Here is a 22,532-nt window from a genome sequence, read left to right as displayed (position 1 = left end):
GAGCAAGGCAGTTAACCCACTGTTCCCCGGGCGCCGAAGACCTGGATGTCGATTAAGGCAGGCCCCCGCACCGCTCTGATTCAGAGGGGTTTGGTTAAATGCAGAAGACACATTTCAGTTGATGGCATTCAGTTGTTCAACTGACTAGGTATCCCCCTATCCCTTTCATTTTTTTTTTTTCACAGGTGACAGTTTTGTTACTAATCACTGCACCCTGTATCAAAAAGTTGCCTGGACTTCGCTAAAGACCCATAGATCTCTACATTTTACTATCTTTTTGTTTACAAGGCCCCACTTCATAAACTTCCATCTTATCTAACTTTGCTGGTGAAGTATAGACACCTGAGTTGCCTAGATACCTAGATTGCAATAGGTCTTCCCTGGTAAAATAATAAAACAGAGAATATCCAGCAACTTCGCACATCCATTGAAGAGGAGCGGGACAACATACCACAGGCCACAATCAACAGCCTGATCAATTCTATGTGAAGGAGATGTATCACGCTGCATGAGGCAAATGGTGGTCACACCAGATACTGACTGGCATTCTTATCCACGGCCCTACTTTTTAAAATAAATTTCATGTGAAATCCATAGATTAGGGCGTAATGAATTTATTTCAATTGACTGATTTCCTTATATGAACTGTCACCCTGTAAAATCTTTTAAATTGTTGCATGTTGTGTTTATGTTTTTGTTCAGAATATAAATATGCCCCCAATACAATTCTGAATTCAAATACATCCACAGTGCGATTTCAACAGATTTTTCAAATGAACTAATTGTCTTTTGTTGCATTTTTATAAAAAGATTCCAACATTGTTTAGCATTATCTGGTCCAATTGTGGCATGATTCCACCATTTTATCCATTTGCATCACTTTCAATGGGGGACTTTTATTTTGAAGGTGAACTGCTGATCCCTCTGTTGTTGCTCACTCTAATGTTGTGCACAACACATGGGTGATCTTTTTCATAACTGCTATGTGTCTGTCTGGCCCTTTAGTAACAAAAGAGGTTACACAACTTTGGTGTTTGAAAACATTTGCAGACCTGATTTGGAAAATCACGACTTATGACCCAAACCCCCGAGTAACCTCATGAAATTCCTCTAGTTTGAGACATCACCTCAAGTCACTTCCTCCGTTAATCCAGAGTTGGCGATGGAGAATTTCAAGCAATTTCTGTTCGCTTTGTCTTCCACCGTGACCATTGGTTTTGTCTCAATAATGTTTGTTTTGAGATGGGTATTCTACTTCAAGGAAGGTTTAGCGTGGGATGGAGGACAGGCCGAATTCAATTTGCACCCGGTTTTAATCGTTACCTACTTAGTGACACTCACAGAACACAACTATGTGGAGTTTACACAAATATTAGCATATTAGCTCTTATTGTGGGACTTTGAAACCACTGAAATGATTTACCGAATAAACAGATCAGGACCTTAATTCACAGCTCTTTTTAAATTATAAAACTGTTTCAAAACTGTTATTCAGTAAATTATGAAATTGAGACTTCCTTCATGTGTCCTCAAAATAAAATGAAGAAGTAGCCCATTTAGGGAACAGGTTCGTTTCTAATAACAAAACATTAATGACAATTTCAGAAACTTTATTAGAGTACCAACATCTTGTAAAGAACAACAGGATGACAGCATGTAGTCATTATTGGCAAATAAATAAGTGTAAAAAAACAAGTATTAAAACATATTCAACAGGGCTATTTTAGGAATATTTTTTTAATTATATCATTAGCAGTTGAAAGGAATGTCCCATGATTATCCCAGCTTCAAGTCATTTCACTCATCTGCTTGTCCACAACTGATTTTGTAGGCATGGCATATAAGTTATTATTCTTCGTCTGTTCAATGTGAACAATCGTATCTCTGTCAAAGAACAGCTTGTAGCTGTGAGTCTGAAACAAGCCAAGAGAATACATTTAATAAAAGTAATTTGAAAACGAGAGATTCACTAATTTTCCACCTTTACACTAGCATTGTTCGACCATCCCGAGCTTACGTTCTGTTAAAACAAAACGAGAGTGCAGCGGTCAGGATGGTGGATCAGGCTATCTTTACACAATATACCATAAAATATTATAAAGAACTCACCGCATCCCCATGACTCCACAAGCGGAACCCTCTTCAGTAACGCTCCAGTGTTGTTGTGTGGAGTCTGACGTGGGCCTAATCCTCATCCTGTCTGTGGGTCACCTCCACAACAGCCAGAAGGTCAAGCTCTGGAATATCTTTGAAGTAGCATGTTGCAAGAGGCATCAACAAACACTGACCAGCAATAACCAATATGGCTGCATGGAATGCAACTGAATTGTTGTTAAAAGTAATTTAGTCAGGAGTCAGGTAAGGACAACAGCTCAACTTCTCATCAGAATACATAAGCGACTCACATTAACGGCAGTGAGGCAACTTTTGCGATGGGACTTTTCTTTAGAAATTGATTGGGCTGAAAATATACAGTATCAACCTAATCCTTTAGAGTTTACCTCTTTCTCTGGGTCATCATTCAGCTGATGAAATCGTTTCACTATGCGGTCTGAGGAGGTGATCCCTGGCCGATAATGGCTGATCACTGGCCATTACCCCACTCTCCAAGGGTGTCTCCAAGGGTGTCTCACATTTCCATTTCACACCACGCACTTGTACAGGTTACACACTTGTACATACTGTATGTGAAACAGGACAAATATAAGCACCCCCCCCCCCCTATTTTAGGTGACACTGATCTGGGAGGCAGCCTATGGAGGACAGAAGACAAGGGGTTTTATGAATCCAGCACAGCAGCAAGAACGGCTCTTTTAACCCTTATATCTCTATGATGGAGAAAATATATGACTGCCTGGCCTTGTAGACAACTTCGTTGGGGGGGGGGTTTATGGTGCAACATGGATGATTATTCCTGAGTCATCAGGGTGGAAGTAAATCAAGTCAGACTCCAGAGAACAGCGCTTCCTGTCTTGCATTCCATTATTTGCGTATTAATGTGTACAGCGGGAATATTGCGGATATTTGTACGAGTTATGACACCTAAAAAACCCATCGGACCTTTTCTCAAAGGGAATTTACTGTAATTATCTTGATCAGAGAATGTCAAATAAGTGTATGTATAATGATTTAGCAGAAGCTTTCATTCAAAGCAACTTAGCACCCAAAGTATTTGTTAAACCATGCATAAATTGACTTCACAACAATGGTGCTGCCAGTGCCATGCTCCAACCAGCTGAGCCATCTAGACATCCTTTTATTGGGGATTATTTGTGTTTCTCAGTAATACATTTGTTGTGACAGTTAAAGACAATGCCTGTCAAAGACACCTGCATCTGAAACTGACATGCACAAAAGGCTTTGACACACTATAGCAGCAGCATACTTAATGTGCTTAACGGTCCAACTCATACGTTCCTTTATCTGGGCAACATTTACTTTACATTGTTTAAAAAATGAAACAAACATAGTTTCTTAGCAAAGAGCAATTTGTCAAGCAAGAATTGCTAGAACAACAATGCTAGGACAACACACTATGTTAACTCACATCATCTCGATGAGCTGTGATGGAAAACTCCTTCACTATATCGAACTGCCCGCAAGTCCCTTCCTTATTATCCTTACCGCGTTAGAAGTCCGAAACAGCGAAAGAAAGTGTAGGCGCTATCGATGATAGAAATAATGACAGGCTAATAATGCATGTTTTCATGTTAATTTGAATGGGGGGATTAATAGCCTATCAGTCTAATCGAGGTGTAGGCTAGACAAGAGTACATTATGCATTCAAGTGTTTGAACTTGTAACGCGGCTGCATGAACTTTAATGCGATTGCATGGGATTTGACGGATATAAAGTCAGGTGTGGTTTCGTTGCATCCAAAAGAAGTAAACCTACAGTGGTTCCTGGTGGTAGTCATGTAATGCAGCATAATAACAATGCCATATAATGTAGTTTGAAAATAAAATGTACACATTACCTACTGTAGCCCAAGATATACTCTTAATTACCATTACTCCTTCATTTTCAGAGGTAGACTGTCTCTGGCAGCCAAATACTCCATCTAAACGTGAATCAATTCTCAATTGCAATACGGTTCTAGAAACATAAAGCCCTTTATTTTCATATCACATCAAAATAATTTCACAAACGCAAAAATACACACAATTGCATTTATCACAGTTGCAGCTGAGGATTTTTCAGTGACAACACGTTTCTGGCGGACTTCTTCTTACACACAGGTGTTCGGAGCATGCTAGATTACTAATTATTAACACAGGTCTTCTGTAAACACGTCATAACATGGACATATGGCCTTCTGGTTACACTAACCCTAACACTATAAAAGGTGTGTATTAATTTAATATTTTGTTTTTTGAAAAGTATTTATTGCTTATATGAAAGATAAGGTCCTTATTCTTCCAAAAACCGTACCGCAAGCGATGCGTGTTAATGTTCAGACCAAGCGTCAGGGCTCTTAACAAAACTCCCCCATACAGAATATGCCTTCTCCAATGATCATTATGTGTAATGGAATGGAACTAAGAGTCATCGTAGCAGCACTGACCATTTTCTAAATAAATCCTCCCACTTTCATAAATCATTGTGGATTTTACAATCACATTTTATGTCACATGCTTCGTAACCTAACAGTAAAATGCTTAATTACGGGTCCTTTTTCAACAATGCAGAGTTAAAGATGAGATACATTTGAAAATATATATAAAGTCATACAATGAATAAATACACAGTGTATAACGAGTAAAAACAACACGGCTATATTCAGAGTTGATGTGCAGGGGTAGGGGGTAATTGAGGTATTATACATATACACTTAAAGATATATTTGTTTTTAATTTAACAAGGCAAGTCAGTTAAGAACAATGTTTTATTTACAATGACGGCCTACCCCAGCCAAACCCTAACCCGGACGATGCTGAGCCAATTGTGTGCCGCCTTATGGGACTCCCAATCACGGCCGGTTGTGATACAGCCTGGAATTGAACCAGGGTCTGTAGTGATGCCTCTAGCACTGAGATGCAGTGCCTTAGATCAATGCGTCACCCGGGAGGCTCATTATAGGTAGGGAGGGGTAAAGTGACTAGGCAACAGGATAGATAGACAGTAGCTGCAGCATATGTGATGAACGTGAAAGTGTGTGTGTATGCGTGCATTATGGTGTCATTGTGAGTATGTGGGTAGTCTGGTGTGGGTGCATAGAATCAGTCAGTGCAAGAGAGTTAGTGCAAAAAAAAGGCAATGAGGACTTGGTCCAGACTTTGGTTTTGTCTTTGCTGTCCTGGAGTTAACGAATAAAAGCCTTTAACAACAATCTTCAAGTTGAGTCTTGACAAAGTGTCAGCATAAAAAAATGGCTCTAAATCATAGGTCCAGATATGCAGCAAAATGGTTCCTTCTTAGCTGACTCATCATTAGAGGGCGCACAGGGGCTTGTCCACTACTCCAAAAACAAGGTCTTCACTCCTTACCAGCACAGCCAAGTCATAATTATGTCTAAACCCCACCTATTTCTACAATGTATCTTCTTAAAATCTGATTTTAAACCTAACCATAATGCTTTGCTAGCCCTATGCCTAATCTTGACCTTAAATTAACTCTAAAGTTGATTTTTTTTTAAAATATAGCCACATTTGACTTTGTGGCTGTGGTAACTAGTGACAACCCAAGAACACCAGTGTTGCCATAACAAAGCAAGGTAAGCGCAGTTCAGTTGTTATCCACACCGGTATTCGATACTCCTACCATTTCATTGGTTCATTTACGTCTACACAGACCTGGTCCTTTAGAGAATGATAATTAAATGGGCATAACTAACAATCATGACTGCTAAAATGACGTGTCCTTAGCATCAGCTGACCACGGTGATGTTAGCCGTTATTTTATAGCTAGCTCAATTATGTTAGCTAGCTAGCAGTATGTGTTGAACGAGACTATCAACTTCCTTCCTGATGAAGTTCATATCTAACAATCAAACAATCTTAGATTTTACACTCTGGGTCCAATATTAATTAGAATTTAAGATTTTCCTGAACATCCAACTAGTTGGAAAAGCATTTCAAAGAAGTGTTGCAGTCGCGTGGGTTTCTTAAATGCACTGCAGCATGCTGGTATGTGCAGTTCTTGAGGGTACACTTCAGTCGTGATAGAGGGATATGCCACTGATAAAGTAAACAACCTATGGCAATGTCCTTTCGTGTCTAATTAACAGTTTAATGTGAATGTATAGTTTAATTTGGGTTTCAATACTTGCTTTGATCACTTTCCCCTAATGTGTAGTTTCATCCTTTCCCAGCTACTTCCGTTTGTTATTATTATTATTATTATTTTAGGAAAATCAATCTTCGATAACTCAAGAGACAGTAATTTCCATGTAAAAGGACCCATGAGCAACAAGATGTGAAGGTCATAGGAGCATGTCAATTTGGGTGTCAAAAGAAATCTGAGTCTACTTTTTATTAAGGCATACAGTGCATTTGGAAAGTATTCAAACCCCTTGACATTTTCCACATTTTGTTACGTTACAGCCGTATTCTATGGATAAAATAGTCACCCCCCCCCCCCCTCGTCCATCTACACACAATACCCCATAGTGACAAAGCAAAAACAGTTTTTTAGAAATGTTTGCAAATGTATAACCCCACACACAAGTGTTCAGACTCTTTACTCAGTACTTTGTATAGTATCGTTCAGTAGAGTAAAGTGGAGAATAGTTCAGTACAGTAAGCACAATAGAATAGAGTACAGTAAAGAAAAGTAGTGTATAGATCAGTACAGTACTATAGAGTTCAGTACGGTTCACAGTACTAGTCGAGTACAATATAATCTACTGTACTAGGTTATACTTTACTGTACTGAACTCTACTGTTCTGTATTGTACTGTACTCTACTGAGCTCTATGCTGTATTTTAAAGTCCAAACATGTGAAACCTAGTCTATGATTGGTTCAGATTTGGTCCGGTCCAGACCAACCAAATTTGTTCTTATTTGGGGGCAGCTCTAGCTCATTAAAACAGCCAGTGTGTAGAATAGTACCAAAATATGCAATGGATGATATTACATATTTATACCTTTTTGTGTACCTTTTTAGGATACTTCACCATGAAGAGAATGCCATTTTATATCCATAATTATGCATTTCTGTGTAGTACAGATCAGGGACCCATAATTAAATTCTGTTACTGCAATGCCATTACCAGGTGTAAATCCACTTACTGTAGTTAATTAAATAGTCAATTTGCCATGTCATAGATGACACCCCATTCTTTCTGCAGACATCGTTGAATTTGAATTTGGAGCCGATATTAAAGTTTTTGGGAAACGTGAACACAAAAAATGGAGGAAGATTTTACAGAAATTCTGTTACCAAATTTGCATCTGCACAGTTCTTCTGGTAAATGTGTTTTTGTCAAATGTTCAGTTTTAAATTGTTAAAGTAGTCGATGTGCATAGATGTTTGTTAAACTTTGAAATCAATTATTTTTGTTTGGCGTACATTTCGTGGTATCCAATTGCTGGTAGTTACTGTCTTGTCTCATCGCTACATCTCCCGCATGGACTCGGGAGAGGCGATGGTCGAGAGCCATGCGTCCTCCAAAACACAACCCAACCAAGCCGCACTGCTTCTTAACACAGCGCGCATCCAACCCGGAAGCCATGTGTCGGAGGAAACACCGTACACCTAGCGACCTGGTCAGCGTGCACTGCGCCCGGCCCGCCACAGGAGTCACTAGTGCGCAATGAGACAAGGATTTCCCTGCCGGCCAAACCCTCCATAACCCGGACGACGCTGGGCCAATTGTGCGCCGCCCCATGGGCCTCCCGGTCACGTCCGGCTGCGACAGAGCCTGGGCTCGAACCCAGAGTCTCTGGTGGCACAGCTAACATTGCGATGCAGTGCCTGAGACCACTGTGCCACCCGGGAGGCCTTGTTTGGCGTACATTTTGAGTGAAAAATCTGAGTCTCAGCTCAATTTCGTTACTGTGGAATTGCCCAGACTTGTCATTATGATGAATCAGAATTTGATGGTACAATTTGGGTAGCTCTTAATAACCCAAGTGGGGTATACCTAGTTTACAGGCAGCCCCCCTTGAGTTCTCAGCTGATGGTACTGATCACAGCTGGCTCCCTCGTGAACTACAATCCTGACGCTCTGTTTAATCCTGACGTTTTGTGTCTAAACGAAAATACGCCTCACTTGTGATATAGTTTTGGTTACCTTTGGAACTTAACTTTCAAATAAGCGAGAAAGAATCTTTCAAATGCAAAAGATGCAAAGATGTACCCGGCTGTTTTCACACATGGCCTCGGCTACAACACATCCTCTCACCTTGCGATTGCATTTCCATTGGACCATTCCATTGCACATTTCCTGTGTTTCTCAAAATATAGCCAGGTGCAACTTTCCAAAACTGCACACAATAAGTGTATATTTTGTATGAAAATAATTTCTCGCTTACACGTATTTGCGTTTAGACAGAACATTGTGGGCAGCGTCAGAGCATCGGCAAAATCTCTTCAGGCGGCAGACAGCTTTGTGAATAGATGGTATAATTAAGCAATAAGGCATGAGGGTGTGTGGTATATGGCCAATATACCACGGCAAAGGGCTGCTCTTAGGCACAACACATTGCGGAGTGCCTGGACACAGCCCTTAGCCATGGTATAATGGCCATATTCCACAAACCCCCGAGGTACTTTATTGCTATTATAAACTGGTTACCAACGTAATTAGAGCAGTACAAATACATGTTTTGTCATACCTGTGAAAAACGGTCTGATACACCACTGCTGTCAGCCAATCGGCATTTAGGGCTGGAACCACCGATTTGTAATGTTTAATACCATTTACAGTCTATTTGAAGTATTCCATCATTAAAATGGATTGATTGGTTTCTTGCCTGGTTTTCCCAATCCATAGTCTAAATGAGAGGATTACGACGCCTCTCCCTAGCCTCAGTGGCTATGGTTTGGGGCAGGGTTCCCTGCAGACTAAACAGCAGAGGGGGACAACCCCCCGCTCCTTTGGGAGCGAGGATTCTGACCAACCCTGAGGACGTCTTCCAGCATAACATGTGGTATGCGTTTGCACATCTATTATTTTGATTTAATGCAACTTTCAATGTGAAGTCTGAAGTTGATAATATGCTGTGTCAAAGGGCACAGCAGTGTATTTTGGATCAAGCATACAGTATGTTCATGTTGACATGATTGTGTTTTAGGGACCATGTGAAATGGTCTGAGGAAGAGAAAGAAAAAGCCAGACAAAAGGCAGATGATAATTCTAGCTTACGCATTCCATTAGAAGAGCAAGGTAGCCCTTCTCTCAACGTTCCTAGAAAATTATGTTCTTCATTTTGATTGTATGAAAACTAATATTCCTGTTGTTTTTGTTCTTCATCCCCCACTAAGGCAAATATGACATAGACGCCTGTAAATACTGGGACAGCTTTTATGAGATGCACCAGGACAAGTTCTTTAAAGATCGCAAGTGGCTGTTCTTGGAGTTCCCAGAGCTTCTTCCTTTAGGGCTAGAGAGCAGTGCTACTGAGGAGAGACCATGTGGGCTGCGGGCCCCATGCCCAGAGCCTGGTGTGTCAGGCAGGGAGAAAGAGACGGGCCAGCAGCGGCAACATGCACCCAGTCACCAGCACATAGATCCACTGACTAGTGATTGCCAGCAGTCCTGTAATCAAGATGGGAGAGACACTACAGGGGCTGCCAGGCAGACCAGCTCTTTCCCAGGCGAACATGCAACTTTCAGGATCTTCGAGGTATTTTCATCTTGCTTTTATTCCTCACCTCCCATACTTGTTCAAATATTATGTAGTTCGAATGCTGTGTGGTTAGAAGTTTGGTGTTGATTTCACTGGCTAGTAGTTGAGTCAAATGTCGTCTATTTTGACAGAATGTTATTTTTGTCATAGGTTGGATGTGGGGCTGGTAACAGTGTGTATCCTATTGTCAGCTCTATTAAGTAAGTATAACACCATTACATATATTTTATCCAGTTTGTCTTTTAAGTGGTTATACACTCAGATCAAAAAAAATGTGTTGATGCATGGCATCACAAACTGAATCTGTGGTGTTCAATGGTAGATTTTTTAAATTTTTTTTTAAACTATTCTGGAATAACATTGTCTCTCTTGAAGGCAAATTTTTTGATATTTACTTTGTTATGCAGACAACCTGTGCCAAAGCATGATGTCATCTTGCATAGAACATTTTGTCCAGAGGACTTGGCAAGGCTAGGAGAGGAAAGTAACAAGTAGGAAGTGTTTAACCTTGGACTGCATGCATAACCCTATGAATGACTCTTCAATGAAATGGAAAGCATGTTATCTGATAGCCAATGTATTAGTCCCTCAGTCTCCCTGCTAGGTGGGTGATTAAGAGCTATTTTGTTCAGTAAATATTTACTGATTGCTACTGTAGATCTTATACAGTTAAGTCTACCTGTCATTATACACTTAACTTGTATCCCTACTCTACACCCCTTGACTTTTTCCACATTTTGTTGTGTTACAGCCGGAATTTAAAATGGATTACATTTAGATTTTGTGTCACGGGCCAACACACAATAATACCCCCATAATGTCAAAGTGGAATTATATTTTTTGACATTTTTACAAATTAATTAAATGAAAAGCCTTGAGTCAATAAGCTAGCATTGCGATGCAGTGCCTTAGACCACTGTGCCACCCAGGAGGCCTTCCCCACACATACAATTATCTGTAGGTCCCTCAGTCGAGCAGTGAATTTCAAACACAGATTCAACTACAAACACCAGGGTGGTTTTCAAATGCCTTGCAACAAAGGGTGCCTATTGGTAGATGAGTAAGAAAAAAAAGCAGACATTGAATATCCCTTTGAACATGGTAAAGTTATTAATTACACTTTGGATGGTGTATCAATGCACCCAGTAACTACAAAGATACAGGCGTCCTTCCTTACTCAGTTTCTGGAGAGGAAGGAAACTCCTCTGGGATTTTACCATGAGGCCAATGGTGACTTTAAAACAGTTACAAAGTTGAATTTGTGACTTGAAAATGGCTGTTTTAGCAATGATCAACTTGACAAAGCTTGAAGAATTTAACAAGAATAATGTGAAAATATTGTACAATCCAGTTGTGCAAAGCTCATAGAGACTCACAGCTGTAATCGCTGCCAAAAGTGATTCCCCATAGGTGAACACTATGGGGTGTGAATACTTATGTAAATGAGATATTTCTGTATTTCGTTTTCAATAAATTTGCAAACATTTCTAAAAGCTATTTTTCGCTTTCATCAGTGGCATTGTGTAGATGGGTGAGGATCTATTTATTCCATTTTGAATTCAGCCTGGAACACAACGGAATGTGGAATAAGTCAAGGAGTATGAATACTTTCTGAAGGCACTGTATCTTTTTGTTTTGTATTGGTGTGTTTGTGGTGAAAATGCTATGAACACAAGCTGACAAGTTTCCTATCTGTGTTGCTGTCTTATAGAGACACAGGGGCATTCTTATACTGCTGTGACTTTTCCCCCCGTGCTGTCCAGCTGGTCAAGGTAAGCTCTCTTTAAGATCTAGATACAATTTTCCAAACACGCGAGATTCTTACAAACAAAACATTGAAAACAGGTTGAAATCTGGGTGAAATAACATCATTACAAACAGGTTGAAATCTGGGTGAAATAACATCATTACAAACAGGTTGAAATCTGGGTGAAATAACATCATTACAAACAGGTTGAAATCTGGGTGACATAACATCATTACAAACAGGTTATTACGTCACGGTCAAGCTACTTGTTTGTCTTGTTTTTCACATGATCCTTCTCTTCTACTCCGATTGTTAGGCATCTCACCTTGCTTGATTTGAGGCCTGGTGGACATTTGATGCTCTTGTAATTTACAGTCTTTTATCAAATGGGGCGGCAGCGTAGCCTAGTGGTTAGAGCGTTGGACTAGTAACCGGAAGGTTGCGAGTTCAAACCCCCGAGCTGACAAGGTACAAATCTGTCGTTCTGCCCCTGAACAGGCAGTTAATCCACTGTTCCCAGGCCGTCATTGAAAATAAGAATTTGTTCTTAACTGACTTGCCTGGTTAAATAAAGGTTAAAAAAAAATAAAAAAAATAAAAAATAAAAAATAAAATAACCATGGCCAGCAGTCCTTGACATTATTGCATAGAGTCCTTGAGATGCAGAGCATTTATCTTTAATCTGAGACTAGAGCAGTCTACTAGGAACAGACTGTGTGCCCTCATTAGAGGTTGTTACATTTATCCTTCTCTGTTGTCAGTTGCTTTGCAATTTATGGGTGCAATCCTTTCCAAGTCTATTTAAGAGCTTAATATGATGTTGCTCAATTAATGCTACGTATCTACTCATGAAACACTAGGAAAACACCTAGTTTGTTCACATTGCTAATACTATTGCTGGCTTGAAGTAACCACCTCATAAGTTAAATTATGTAATTATTTCGAACTGTACTGTAAAGTACTGAAGTGCCTTCAGTTATATGCACCTTTTAGTGGTGATTTAGTGTAAGGTCTTGCCACAACGGCTTATTTGTTTTAGGGGGGAGTGGTTCAGTTTCCAGGAGTATTATTTATCCCCTTTTAACCTGATAATGGTCATGTTTTTTCAGTAAATGTAAGAAAATAAGTGAATAATAGTTTTTAATTCAAAATTGCTTACATTAAACATGCCTTGTGATCTTTTTCTTCTAATTATGAAAATAATTACATTCTCACATAATGCATAGTCGATGTAGGTTTGTCAAATTAAAAATAAATGTTAAAAATGTCACATGTTTCTTAAACTTTCTCACGGGTACTTTTCCAACAATGCAGAGTTTAAGATAACAAAAATGTATAATAATGCCACAAGGAATACATAAACAGTGAATAACAAATAACAATGAGTAAAAATAACCTGGCTATATACAGGGATGATAGTCATTTAGGCAGGTTACCTTGGCGTTCTTGGGCACAGGCACTATGGTAGTCTGCTTGAAACAAGTTGGTATTACAGACTGGGTGAGGGATAGGTTGAAAATGTCAGTGAAGACACTTGCCAGCTGGTCAACACATGCTCTGAGAGCGCGTCCTGGTATTCCGTCTGGCCCCGTGGCCTTGCAATTGTTATCCTGTTTAAAGGTCTTACTCACATTGGCTACAGAGAGCGAGATCGTCCGGAACAGCTGGTGCACTCATGTTTGGTTCAGTGTTCATTGCCTGGAATCGAGCATAAAAGGCATTTAGCTCGTCTGGTAGGCTCGCGGCATAGGACAGCTCGCTGCTGGGTTTCCCTTTGTAATTCCTGATAATATGCAAGCCCTGCCACATCCGTTGAGCCTCAGAGCCAGCGTAGTAGAATTCAATCTTAGTCCTGTATTGACGCTTTGCCTGACGGCTCGTCGGAGGTTGTAGCAGGATTTCTTATAAACATCCGGATCAGTGTCCCGCTCCTTAAAAGCGGGAGCTCTAGCCTTCAGCTCAGTGTGGATATTGCCTGTAATCCATGGCTTCTGGTTCTGGTTATTAATGAAGCTGGTGGCTGATGTGGAAAACTCCTCAATGTTATTGGATTAATCCCGGAACATATTCCAGTCTGTGCTAGCAAAACAGTCCTGTTGCTTACCATCTGCTTCATCATACCACTTCCGTATTGAGCGTGTCACCGGTACTTCCTGTTTGAGTTTTTGCTTGTAAGCAGGAAGCAGGAGGATAGAGTTGTGGTCTAATTTGCCAAATGGAGGGCTTCAAGGGCCTTGTATGCATTTTTGTATGTGGAGTAAAAGTGATTTACAGTTTTGTCACTTCTAGTTGCACAGGTGGCACTGGTAAAAATTTAGTTAAAACGATTTCAGTTTCCCTGCATTAAAATCATTGGCCATGAGAAACGCCGCCAGTAGATGTATTTTTATTTTATTTTTTACTTATGGCCCTATACAGCTTGGTCTTAGTGCCAGCATCGGACTATGGCGGTAAATAGACAGCTACGGGAAAAAAAACATTATATAAATTGGTAAATAGTCTGGTCTGCAGCTTATCATGAGGTTTTCTAACTAAGGCGGGCAATAACTTGAGACTTCCTTAACATTAGAGATTGCGTACCAGTTGTTGTTAACAAAGAGACACACCCCTCCTCCCTTTGTCTTACCCGAGTCTGCCAGCTGGTCTAGATGTATAGAAAAACCAGTGAGATGTATATTATCCATGTCCTCGTTCAGCCACAACTGAGAAACATAGAATATTATCGTTTTTCAGGTCCTTTTAATAGGATAGTCTCGAACGGAGCCTATCCAGTTTGTTCTCCAGTGATTGCATGTTCGCCAATAGAACAGAGGGCAATTACGGTCTTTTTGCTCGCAGACATAGTCTTGTCAGGATGCCGCCTCGCCTGCCTCTCTTTCGAAATCGAGGTTAGTGATCGCTGTTCTGATGTCCAGAATCTGTTTCCGGTCATAGGAAATGATGGCGGAGAAATAAGTAATAAAAAAAGAGTTACGATCAGCGTTAAGAAACACATAAAATAGCAGAATTGGTCAGGCGCCGTAAGACAGCTCCTATCCACTGCAGCGCCATATTGGTTTCGTAACTAACTGTAGAATTTGTTATGGCGGCAGATAGCCTTGTGGTTAGAGCGTTGGCCCAGTAACCGAAAGGTTGCTAGATTGAATCCCCGAGCTGACAAGGTAAAAATCTGTCATTCTGTCCCTGAACAAGGGGGCCGTCATTGTAAATAATAATTTATTTCTTAACTGACTTGCCTAGTTAAATAAAAAAACTTTTTAGATTTTTTTTTAATGTCTTTGAGGAGCTTGTTAATACATTCAGGGCCATTTTTTTGTGTGAATTAAGCAAGAATTTTAAGAAATCCAAATTGCCATCATAAGAGCTCGATAGTAGGTTTTAAGCTATGCACTACATTTAACCAATTAATGAGTTTAATTGTTAACATACTGATATCATTGTGTTATTTGGAATCAGAGGCCACTTAGTCTCCTCTTTTTCCCCATGTAGGACCACCCAGGCTATGACCAGTCTGTGTGTCACGCCTTTGTTCAGGACGTCTGTGACGAGGTGGGCTCCTTTCCGTTCCCTCCACTGAGCCTGGATGTTATTCTGCTGGTCTTCGTGCTGTCCTCCATTCACCCCGAGCGGTAGGTGATGTTTAGGAGACAAAGGCAGGAGCACCAACTCTCATTTATCACCTCCCCATGCTTTGTCTGAATGTCATTACTAATCTAACCCTCTCCACCCTCCAAAAACAGGCCCTCTCTCACACTCTGAGGTTATGCTATTTTGTACTACCGTGTGTGTTTTGAATCAAGAACATTCTGGGTTTATTTATACAGATTATATGCATTTGCTAATTGCAAATGTTTTGTATGATAAGGCAAGTGCAAGTGAATAAGCAAAATACCCATTGAAGTAGCATGCTGACTGAGATCAGTTTAGGACGTAAGCTCTGGTGTGCTGTTCATGTAGCTAACCCCAACCCTTTAAAAATAGGGGAGCCTGGCGGGTAGGAGTGTTGGGTTAGTAACCGAAAGGTTGCTGGATTGAATCCCCGAGCCGACAATGTAAAAAATCTGTTGTTCTGCCCCTGAGCAAGGCAGTTAACCCCCAACAACAACTGCTCCCCTGGCGCCAATGACGTGGCTGACGATTTAAGGCAGCCCCCCGCACCTCTCTGATTCAGAGTCGTTGGGTTAAATGCAGAAGACGCATCAGTTGAATGCATTCAGTTGTACAACTGACGAGGTATCCCCCTTTCCCCTCATACAGTACTGTATGTGCCTATTTGCAGTCTATTTATGATTCACTTCAAAATGGCATGAAGTCTAACTGCAGATCCGTTTGCCCTGGGTACTTGGATGCTTGCTTTTTGTAACAAACAGTGACATTTCACTTCATACTGAGGCCCCTGAAGATTGCAGCTGATTAGAATTATGGATATGGGCTGGCTGCCCGCCAGCTCTCACAGCAAGCTGTAATAGATTTTCCTGTATTCCATCACTTTTCATTTTATATTTGATGTAGAGGTAAGTTGGTACTGTCCTGGGGTTTCATCTCAGTACCTCCTGCCATTTTCTTGCTGTGTAAAATCTTTAATGGTTCAGGTTGTTATTGAGCTCTAAGTGAGTATTGAGTGTAGTGCCAGGAGTATCATGGAGCATATTGTCTCTACAATGGGCCATTGATTGCTGATTCGCTTCAGTCATTAGAAGCAGCTTGTTACTGTATTTATCAGTCACATAATAAGACAAAGTCAAAAGGCTTCTACTGCAGGCATTTTCTGTGGGTGTATAACTGTGTGATTTTGAAATATGCTCTCTTTTAGCTCACTAACTTTCTGTCAGACATCACATACAGTGCATTCGGAAAGTATTCAGACCTCTTCCCCTTTTTCCCCATTTTGTTACATTACAGCCTTATTCTAAAAATAAAAAAAAAGATTGATTAAATCTACTCACAATACCCCATAATGACAAAGATGTAGATATATGAGTGGGAAAAAACAACGTTATACATTTTAGAATACGCTGAAATGTGACAAAATCTGGAATAAGTCAAGAGGTCTGAATCATTTCTGAGTGCACTGTATGTTAGCTGAGATGCTACTGTACATTTGAACAGCTAACATATTGGGGAGGAGAGTACAGTCAAATTCTTACCCCTTTTCTCCCTTGAAAAAGCCTTACAGCTTGTACTGTACTGTATATGTTAATTTCCTGGGATGCCTTGCTCTGGAATGATAAAATGAACATCTCTGAAAATGTGTCTAACTATCCTTGTGAAGTTTTTCTGTCGACTGCCCAATTTTGTGTATCATACCTTTGCAAATTAAGACATTGTTAGGAGAAGGAAACTGATTAATTGATTGGTTGGTTTGTCATTTGATTGGTTCCTTTGACAGAGTCCAAGGAGTTGTGACCCGGTTGTCTCAATTCCTGAAACCGGGAGGGATACTTCTCTTCCGGGATTATGGCAGATATGACCTATCACAACTACGGTTTAAAAAAGGTGCCATTCTAATCTTAACTTTAGATAAAGTGCATTTTCACAAAGTATACACTTTACAGAGGAAATACATATAATTAAAAGGGGAAAAACAGCAGATCATAATCATTTGAAATAGGTAGGCAGTTTATACTTGGTAGTGGATACATTTTATTGTCTAAAGTGGCTATTAGTTAATAATGACAGTGAGATATTTTCTCTGATCAACAGGTCGATGTTTGTCAGAGAATTTCTACTCAAGGGGAGATGGAACGTGTGTTTATTTCTTCACAAAAGGTAAATTGATTCAAAAGTCTCTGGGAATATTGTATCTCTGAATATTGTGTATAGACATTATTTCAAATCTAATCTCAAATAATTTAGTGGTGGTAATGTGTGATGGTAATATTATGTTACTCTTTCCACAGATGAAGTTCACAGTTTATTTTCCAATGCTGGTTTGGAAGAAATTCAGAATCTGGAGGATAGGCGACTACAGGTGAACAGAGGAAAGAAAGTTGTAATGCGCAGAGTGTGGATGCAAAGCAAGTTTAAAAAACCTCAACCACTAGCACCACCATTGTAGTCTACCACCACTGTCCCTGCTCGGACGAACATGTTGCCCCAGGTTGGCTTTAGCAAGGACTTGTCTATCCAAATCAGAGGTCAGAAGGAGGTCATAAGCATGTCTCAGTGCAGTGAGGTGTGTTAGTGTGATGCATTTACAGTACCACTGGGATGGTCCATTATCGGGCTGAGGGAGTGGTCAACTATCGTGCCAAGGAAGTACCTTCTGGTTGTTGTGTGCTTATTATGGGTTTCACATGCCATGTATGTAAAACTCACTTTTTGTAGGGAGACAAATGTCATTTATTTTTCTGGTTGAGTGTATGCATACATATACATATTTAATTAAACAGTTTTAAATGTTGTATAAACCCATAAAATGAAAATCTATGAATGATACTGTCATAAAAAGGACTTATTTGTACCTTCCTTATTTGGACATTTAACAATACATTAAAATTGTACCTGCTATAGTTGTTGTAGTTGAGTGATTGATTTCCAATTATTTGCACACAACAGAATTATAACTCAAAATAAGTTTTATGTTCTGTCTCTGATGAAATATATTGATTATATACATTAGACTTTTGATATTATGTTAATGAATTGTGGTAATGCAAATTCTTGAATAATGCCATTTCTGGCACCTGGTATATGTGTTTTGTACCTATATGCTAAGCAACATGTCATATCTGATTGATATAAAATGGAAATGCAACTAATTTATTTGGTAATGCAGTGAACAAAATCAAAGCACAAAAACTATTTAAATGTTATTTCAATGAATACAGAGTAAATTTGTTTATGGATAATATTCTGAAAGTCAATTATAAACCGGTTTATTTAATGTCCTATTTCAATTGGTATTTACCTAACATTGTTTTTAAACTCTGTGGCCTGAATGCCAAGTGTCTCATCTGGAGGAACCTGGCACCATCCCTACGGTGAAGCATGCTGTGGGGATGTTTTTCAGTGGTAGGGACTGGGAGACTAGACAGGATCGAGGCAAAGATGAACGAATCAAAGTACAGTGAGATCCTTCCTTGATGAAAACCTGCTCGAGAGTATTCAGGACCTCAGACTGGGGCAAAGGTTCACCAACAACAGGACAAATCACATTTTGTTGGTCACATGGTTAGCAAATGTTAATGCGAATGTAGCGAAATGCTTGTGCTTCTAGTTCCGACCGTGCAGTAATATCTAACATGTAATCTAACAAATTCACAATGACTACCTTACACACACAAATGTAAGGTGATGGAATAAGAATATGTACATATAAATATATGGATGCGCGATGGCCTAGGCAAGATGCAATATATGGTATAAAATACAGTATATACATATGAGATGAGTAATGTAAGATATGTAAACATTATTCAAATGGCATTATTTAAAGTGACTCATGATACCTTTATTAAATCAATTTATTGAAGTGGCCAGTGATTTGAGTCTGTATGTTGGCAGCAGCCTCTCTATGTTAGTGATGGCTGTTTAGCAGTCTGATGGCCTGGAGATAGAAGCTGTTTTTCAGTCTCTCGGTCCCTGCTTTGATACACATGTACGGCGGGGTGAACCGGCAGTGGCTCGGATGTTTGTTGTTCTTGATGATCTTTTTGGCCTTCTTGTGACATCGGGTGCTGTAGGTGTCCTGGATGGCAGGTAGTTTGCCCCCGGTGATGTGTTGTGCAGACCGCACTACCCTCTGGAGAGCCTTGCGGTTGAGGGCGGAGCAGTTGCCATATGAGGCGGTGATACAGCCCAACAGGATGCTCTTGATTGTGCATCTGTAAAAGTTTTTGAGGGTTTTAGGTGACAAGCCAAATTTCTTCAGCCTCCTGAGGTTGAAGAGGAGCTGTTGCGCCTTCTTCACCACGCTGCCTGTGTGGGTGGACAATTTCATTTTGTCCGTGATGTGTACGCTGAGGAACGTAAAACTTTTCACCTTCTCCACTACTGTCTCATCGATGTGGATAGGGGGGTGTTCCCTCTGCTGTTTCCTGAAAAAATATCCCGAATGAGCCATGTTTCCGTGAAACAGAGAATGTTACAATCTCTGATGTCTCTCTGGAAGGCAACTCGTGCCCTAATTTTGTCCACCTTGTTGTATAAAGACTGGACTTTGGCGAGTAATATGCTCAGAAGCAGTGGATGGTGTGGTCGCCTTCTAAGTCTGACCAGGAGGTCACTCCATCTGCCTGTCCTGCGGCGACGACGTTGTTTTGGTTCGGCCTCTGGGATTAGACCCAATGTCCAGGATGGAGGTCCGAACAAAGGATCCACTTCGGGAAAGTCATATTCCTGGTCGTAATGTTGGTAAGTTGACGTCGATCTTATATCCAATAGTTCTTCCCGGCTGTATGTAATAACACTTAAGATTTTCTGGGCTAACAATGTAAGAAATAATACATTTAAAAAAATCATTACTGCATAGTTTCCTAAGGACTTGAAGCAAGGCTACCATCTCTGTTGGCGCCATCTTGCAGCCAAGACAACGCAGGAGTGGCTTCAGGACAAGTCTCTGAATGTCCTTGAGTGGCCCAGCAAGAGCCCGGACTGGAACCTGATCGAACATCTCTGGAGAGACCTGAAAATAGCTGTGCAGCAACGCTCCCCATCCAACCTTACAGAGCTTGAGAGGATCTGTAGAGAGGAATGGGAGAAACTCCCCAAATACAGGTGTGCCAAGCTTGTAACATCATACCCAAGAAGACTCGAGGCTAATTGCTGTCAAAGGTGCTTCAACAGTACTGAGTAAAGGGTCTGAATACTTATGTAAATGTGATGTTTAGGCTTTTTATTTGTAATAAATTGGCGAAAATGTAAAAAAACTGTTTTTGCTTTGCCATTATGGGGTATTGTGTGTAGATGAGGGGGGGGAAATATTTTATACATTTTAGAATAAGGCTGTAATGTAAAAACATGTGGAAAAGGTCAGGGGGTCTGAATACTTTCCGAATGCATGTAGGTGCCATTTAGGATGCACACAAAGTCAAGTCCGAAATATATGCTGGCTGACTTTTTACAGAGAATAAGTTACATTAAACAAATGCATCATACTGTATTTAATAAACTGTATTATGGAAATAAATTCTAAAATAATAATAATAAAAAATAAAAACATTTGCCACCAAAATCTTTGTAGCCTTACCAATTCGTACACAAATCAAATCAAATGTATTTATATAGCCCTTCTTACATCAGCTGATATCTCAAAGTACTGTACAGAAACACAGCCTAAAACCCCAAACAGCAAGCATTGCAGGTGTAGAAGCACGAAGCAATGCAGGTGTACCACAGGAGGTTGGTGGTACCTTAATTGACGAGAAGTGGCTATTGGTAATGACTGGAGCAGAATAAGTGTCAGGGTATCAAATACATCAAACACATGGAAAACCATGTGTTTGATGCCATTCCATTTGCTCCATTCCAGCCATTATTATGAGCCGTCCTCCCCTCATCAGCCACCACTTTCGTACACCGCCTTCTTGGCTGAGGATGATGGATTGAAAAAGTATGTTGGATACCTTTGTAACTGACACTCGTTTGAATTATGAAATGATTTGCATGTCTTTGGTGGAAAGAGCATTCCAGTGTAATATTTTGTTCTGTTTTACTTGGAAATAATGTGAAAATTCGGAAACATAATATAATTCCATGTTGGAACCCTGATGTCATAATAGGACTATTTGTTTTGTTGACAGTCCTACCTGAAACAGAACCAAGGACATTCAACGTTTTTCAACAAAGAAACGTGCTAACTAATGTATTTTTAAAAATGTTTAATTTTATTATTTTTAGATGTTCAAATATATTTGTTGGTGTTGAATAAGTATTATTCACTTATTGTCTAACTCTAGGTCAAAAAACGTTGATGTAGTTCATAGTGCAGAATGACCTTGGAAGCTAATTTATTAGCTACTGATGGAAATAGTGGGTCATTTTTTCATTCAATTTTGACACTAGCTAGAGTTGAATCAATAGGCCTATGCAATTGTTAAAATATTATCTGACTTGGATAAAATGCCATAAGCTCCATTTTACTCAAAATTTTCATCTGTGTGTGCATGTTTATGTTCTGCATTATCAATTTCTAAATTCATGTTTTGCGTGTTCGTGTGTGTCTGTGTGTGAGACAGCGAGATAGAGTTAGTTTTGTTGATTGGAGAGTTTTGTTGATGTGAGTTGGTGCCTGTTTGATAACATCTGGTTTACATCACATTTAATTCATTAATTCAATTCAATCCATTAAAGGGGCAATCTGGGATTGGTACATCCATTCTTGGACATTTTAATTAATATATAGCCATTGATTATTGTATAATATAACTTAGAAATGCCTCATGAGCAATGGTTAGAAGCATGTTTTACTCCATTGTTTGAAGACAATGTAATTGTAAACAGCTTCATTAAATAGTACCCGCAAAACACCAGTCTCAATGTCAACAGCGAAGAGGCGACTCAGGGATGCTGTCCTTCTGGGCAGAGTTGCAAAGAAAAAGCCATATCTCAGACTGTCCAATAAAAGATTAAGATGGGCAAAATAACACAGACACTGGACAGAGGAACTCTGCCTAGAAGGCCAGCATCTTGGAGTTGCCTCTTCACTGTTGACGTTGAGACTGTTGTTTTGCGAGTACTATTTAATGAAGCTGCCGGTTGAGGACTTGTGAGGCATCTGTTTATCAAACTAGACACTCTAATGTACTTGTCCTCTTGCTCAGTTGTGCACCGGAGCCTCCCACTCCTCTTTCTATTCTGGTTAGGGCCAGTTTGCACTGTACTGTGAAGGGAGTAGGACCATAGCGTTGTACCAGATCTTCAGTTTCTTGGCCATTTCTCACATGGAATAGCTTTCATTGCTCAGAAAACGAATAAACTGACGAGTTTCAGAAGACAGTTCTTTGTTTCTGGCCATTTTGAGCCTCTAATCGAACCCACAAATGCTGATGCT

The 22,532-nt window shown here is 40.0% G+C and overlaps 1 protein-coding gene across 2 annotated transcripts; it reads left to right on the top strand.

Annotated features, from left to right (window-relative positions):
* Nucleotides 1–5,468: 5,468 nt before the first annotated feature.
* On the top strand, nucleotides 5,469–18,051 carry LOC139380606 (tRNA N(3)-cytidine methyltransferase METTL2-like). Of its 2 annotated transcripts, XM_071123441.1 has the most exons (10): nucleotides 5,469–5,713; nucleotides 8,937–9,093; nucleotides 9,238–9,329; nucleotides 9,428–9,789; nucleotides 9,943–9,992; nucleotides 11,504–11,564; nucleotides 15,029–15,168; nucleotides 16,929–17,035; nucleotides 17,243–17,308; nucleotides 17,440–18,051. In XM_071123441.1, the coding sequence occupies exons 2-10, from the start codon at nucleotides 8,942–8,944 to the stop codon at nucleotides 17,595–17,597; spliced, it is 1,188 nt and encodes a 395-aa protein (XP_070979542.1). In that variant the 5' UTR covers nucleotides 5,469–5,713; nucleotides 8,937–8,941; the 3' UTR covers nucleotides 17,598–18,051. The 2 variants fall into 2 exon arrangements, with proteins under 2 accessions (XP_070979542.1, XP_070979543.1); XM_071123442.1 differs by lacking the exon at nucleotides 5,469–5,713 and having other exon boundaries at nucleotides 8,847–9,093.
* The last annotated feature ends 4,481 nt before the right edge of the window (nucleotides 18,052–22,532 follow it).

The sequence above is a fragment of the Oncorhynchus clarkii genome, chromosome 22 (assembly GCF_045791955.1).
Source record: "Oncorhynchus clarkii lewisi isolate Uvic-CL-2024 chromosome 22, UVic_Ocla_1.0, whole genome shotgun sequence".
NCBI classification, from domain to species: domain Eukaryota; kingdom Metazoa; phylum Chordata; class Actinopteri; order Salmoniformes; family Salmonidae; genus Oncorhynchus; species Oncorhynchus clarkii.
This window is presented reverse-complemented; position numbering and strand designations above follow the sequence as displayed.

Excerpts from the sequence above, each read along its gene's own strand:
- LOC139380606 (XM_071123441.1), top strand. The coding sequence starts at position 8,942 with ATGAGAGGATTACGACGCCTCTCCCTAGCCTCAGTGGCTATGGTTTGG. Across the intron at positions 9,330-9,427 it reads CATTCCATTAGAAGAGCAAG|GCAAATATGACATAGACGCC; the intron begins GTAGCCCTTCTC and ends TCCCCCACTAAG. Across the intron at positions 17,309-17,439 it reads TGTTTATTTCTTCACAAAAG|ATGAAGTTCACAGTTTATTT; the intron begins GTAAATTGATTC and ends CTCTTTCCACAG.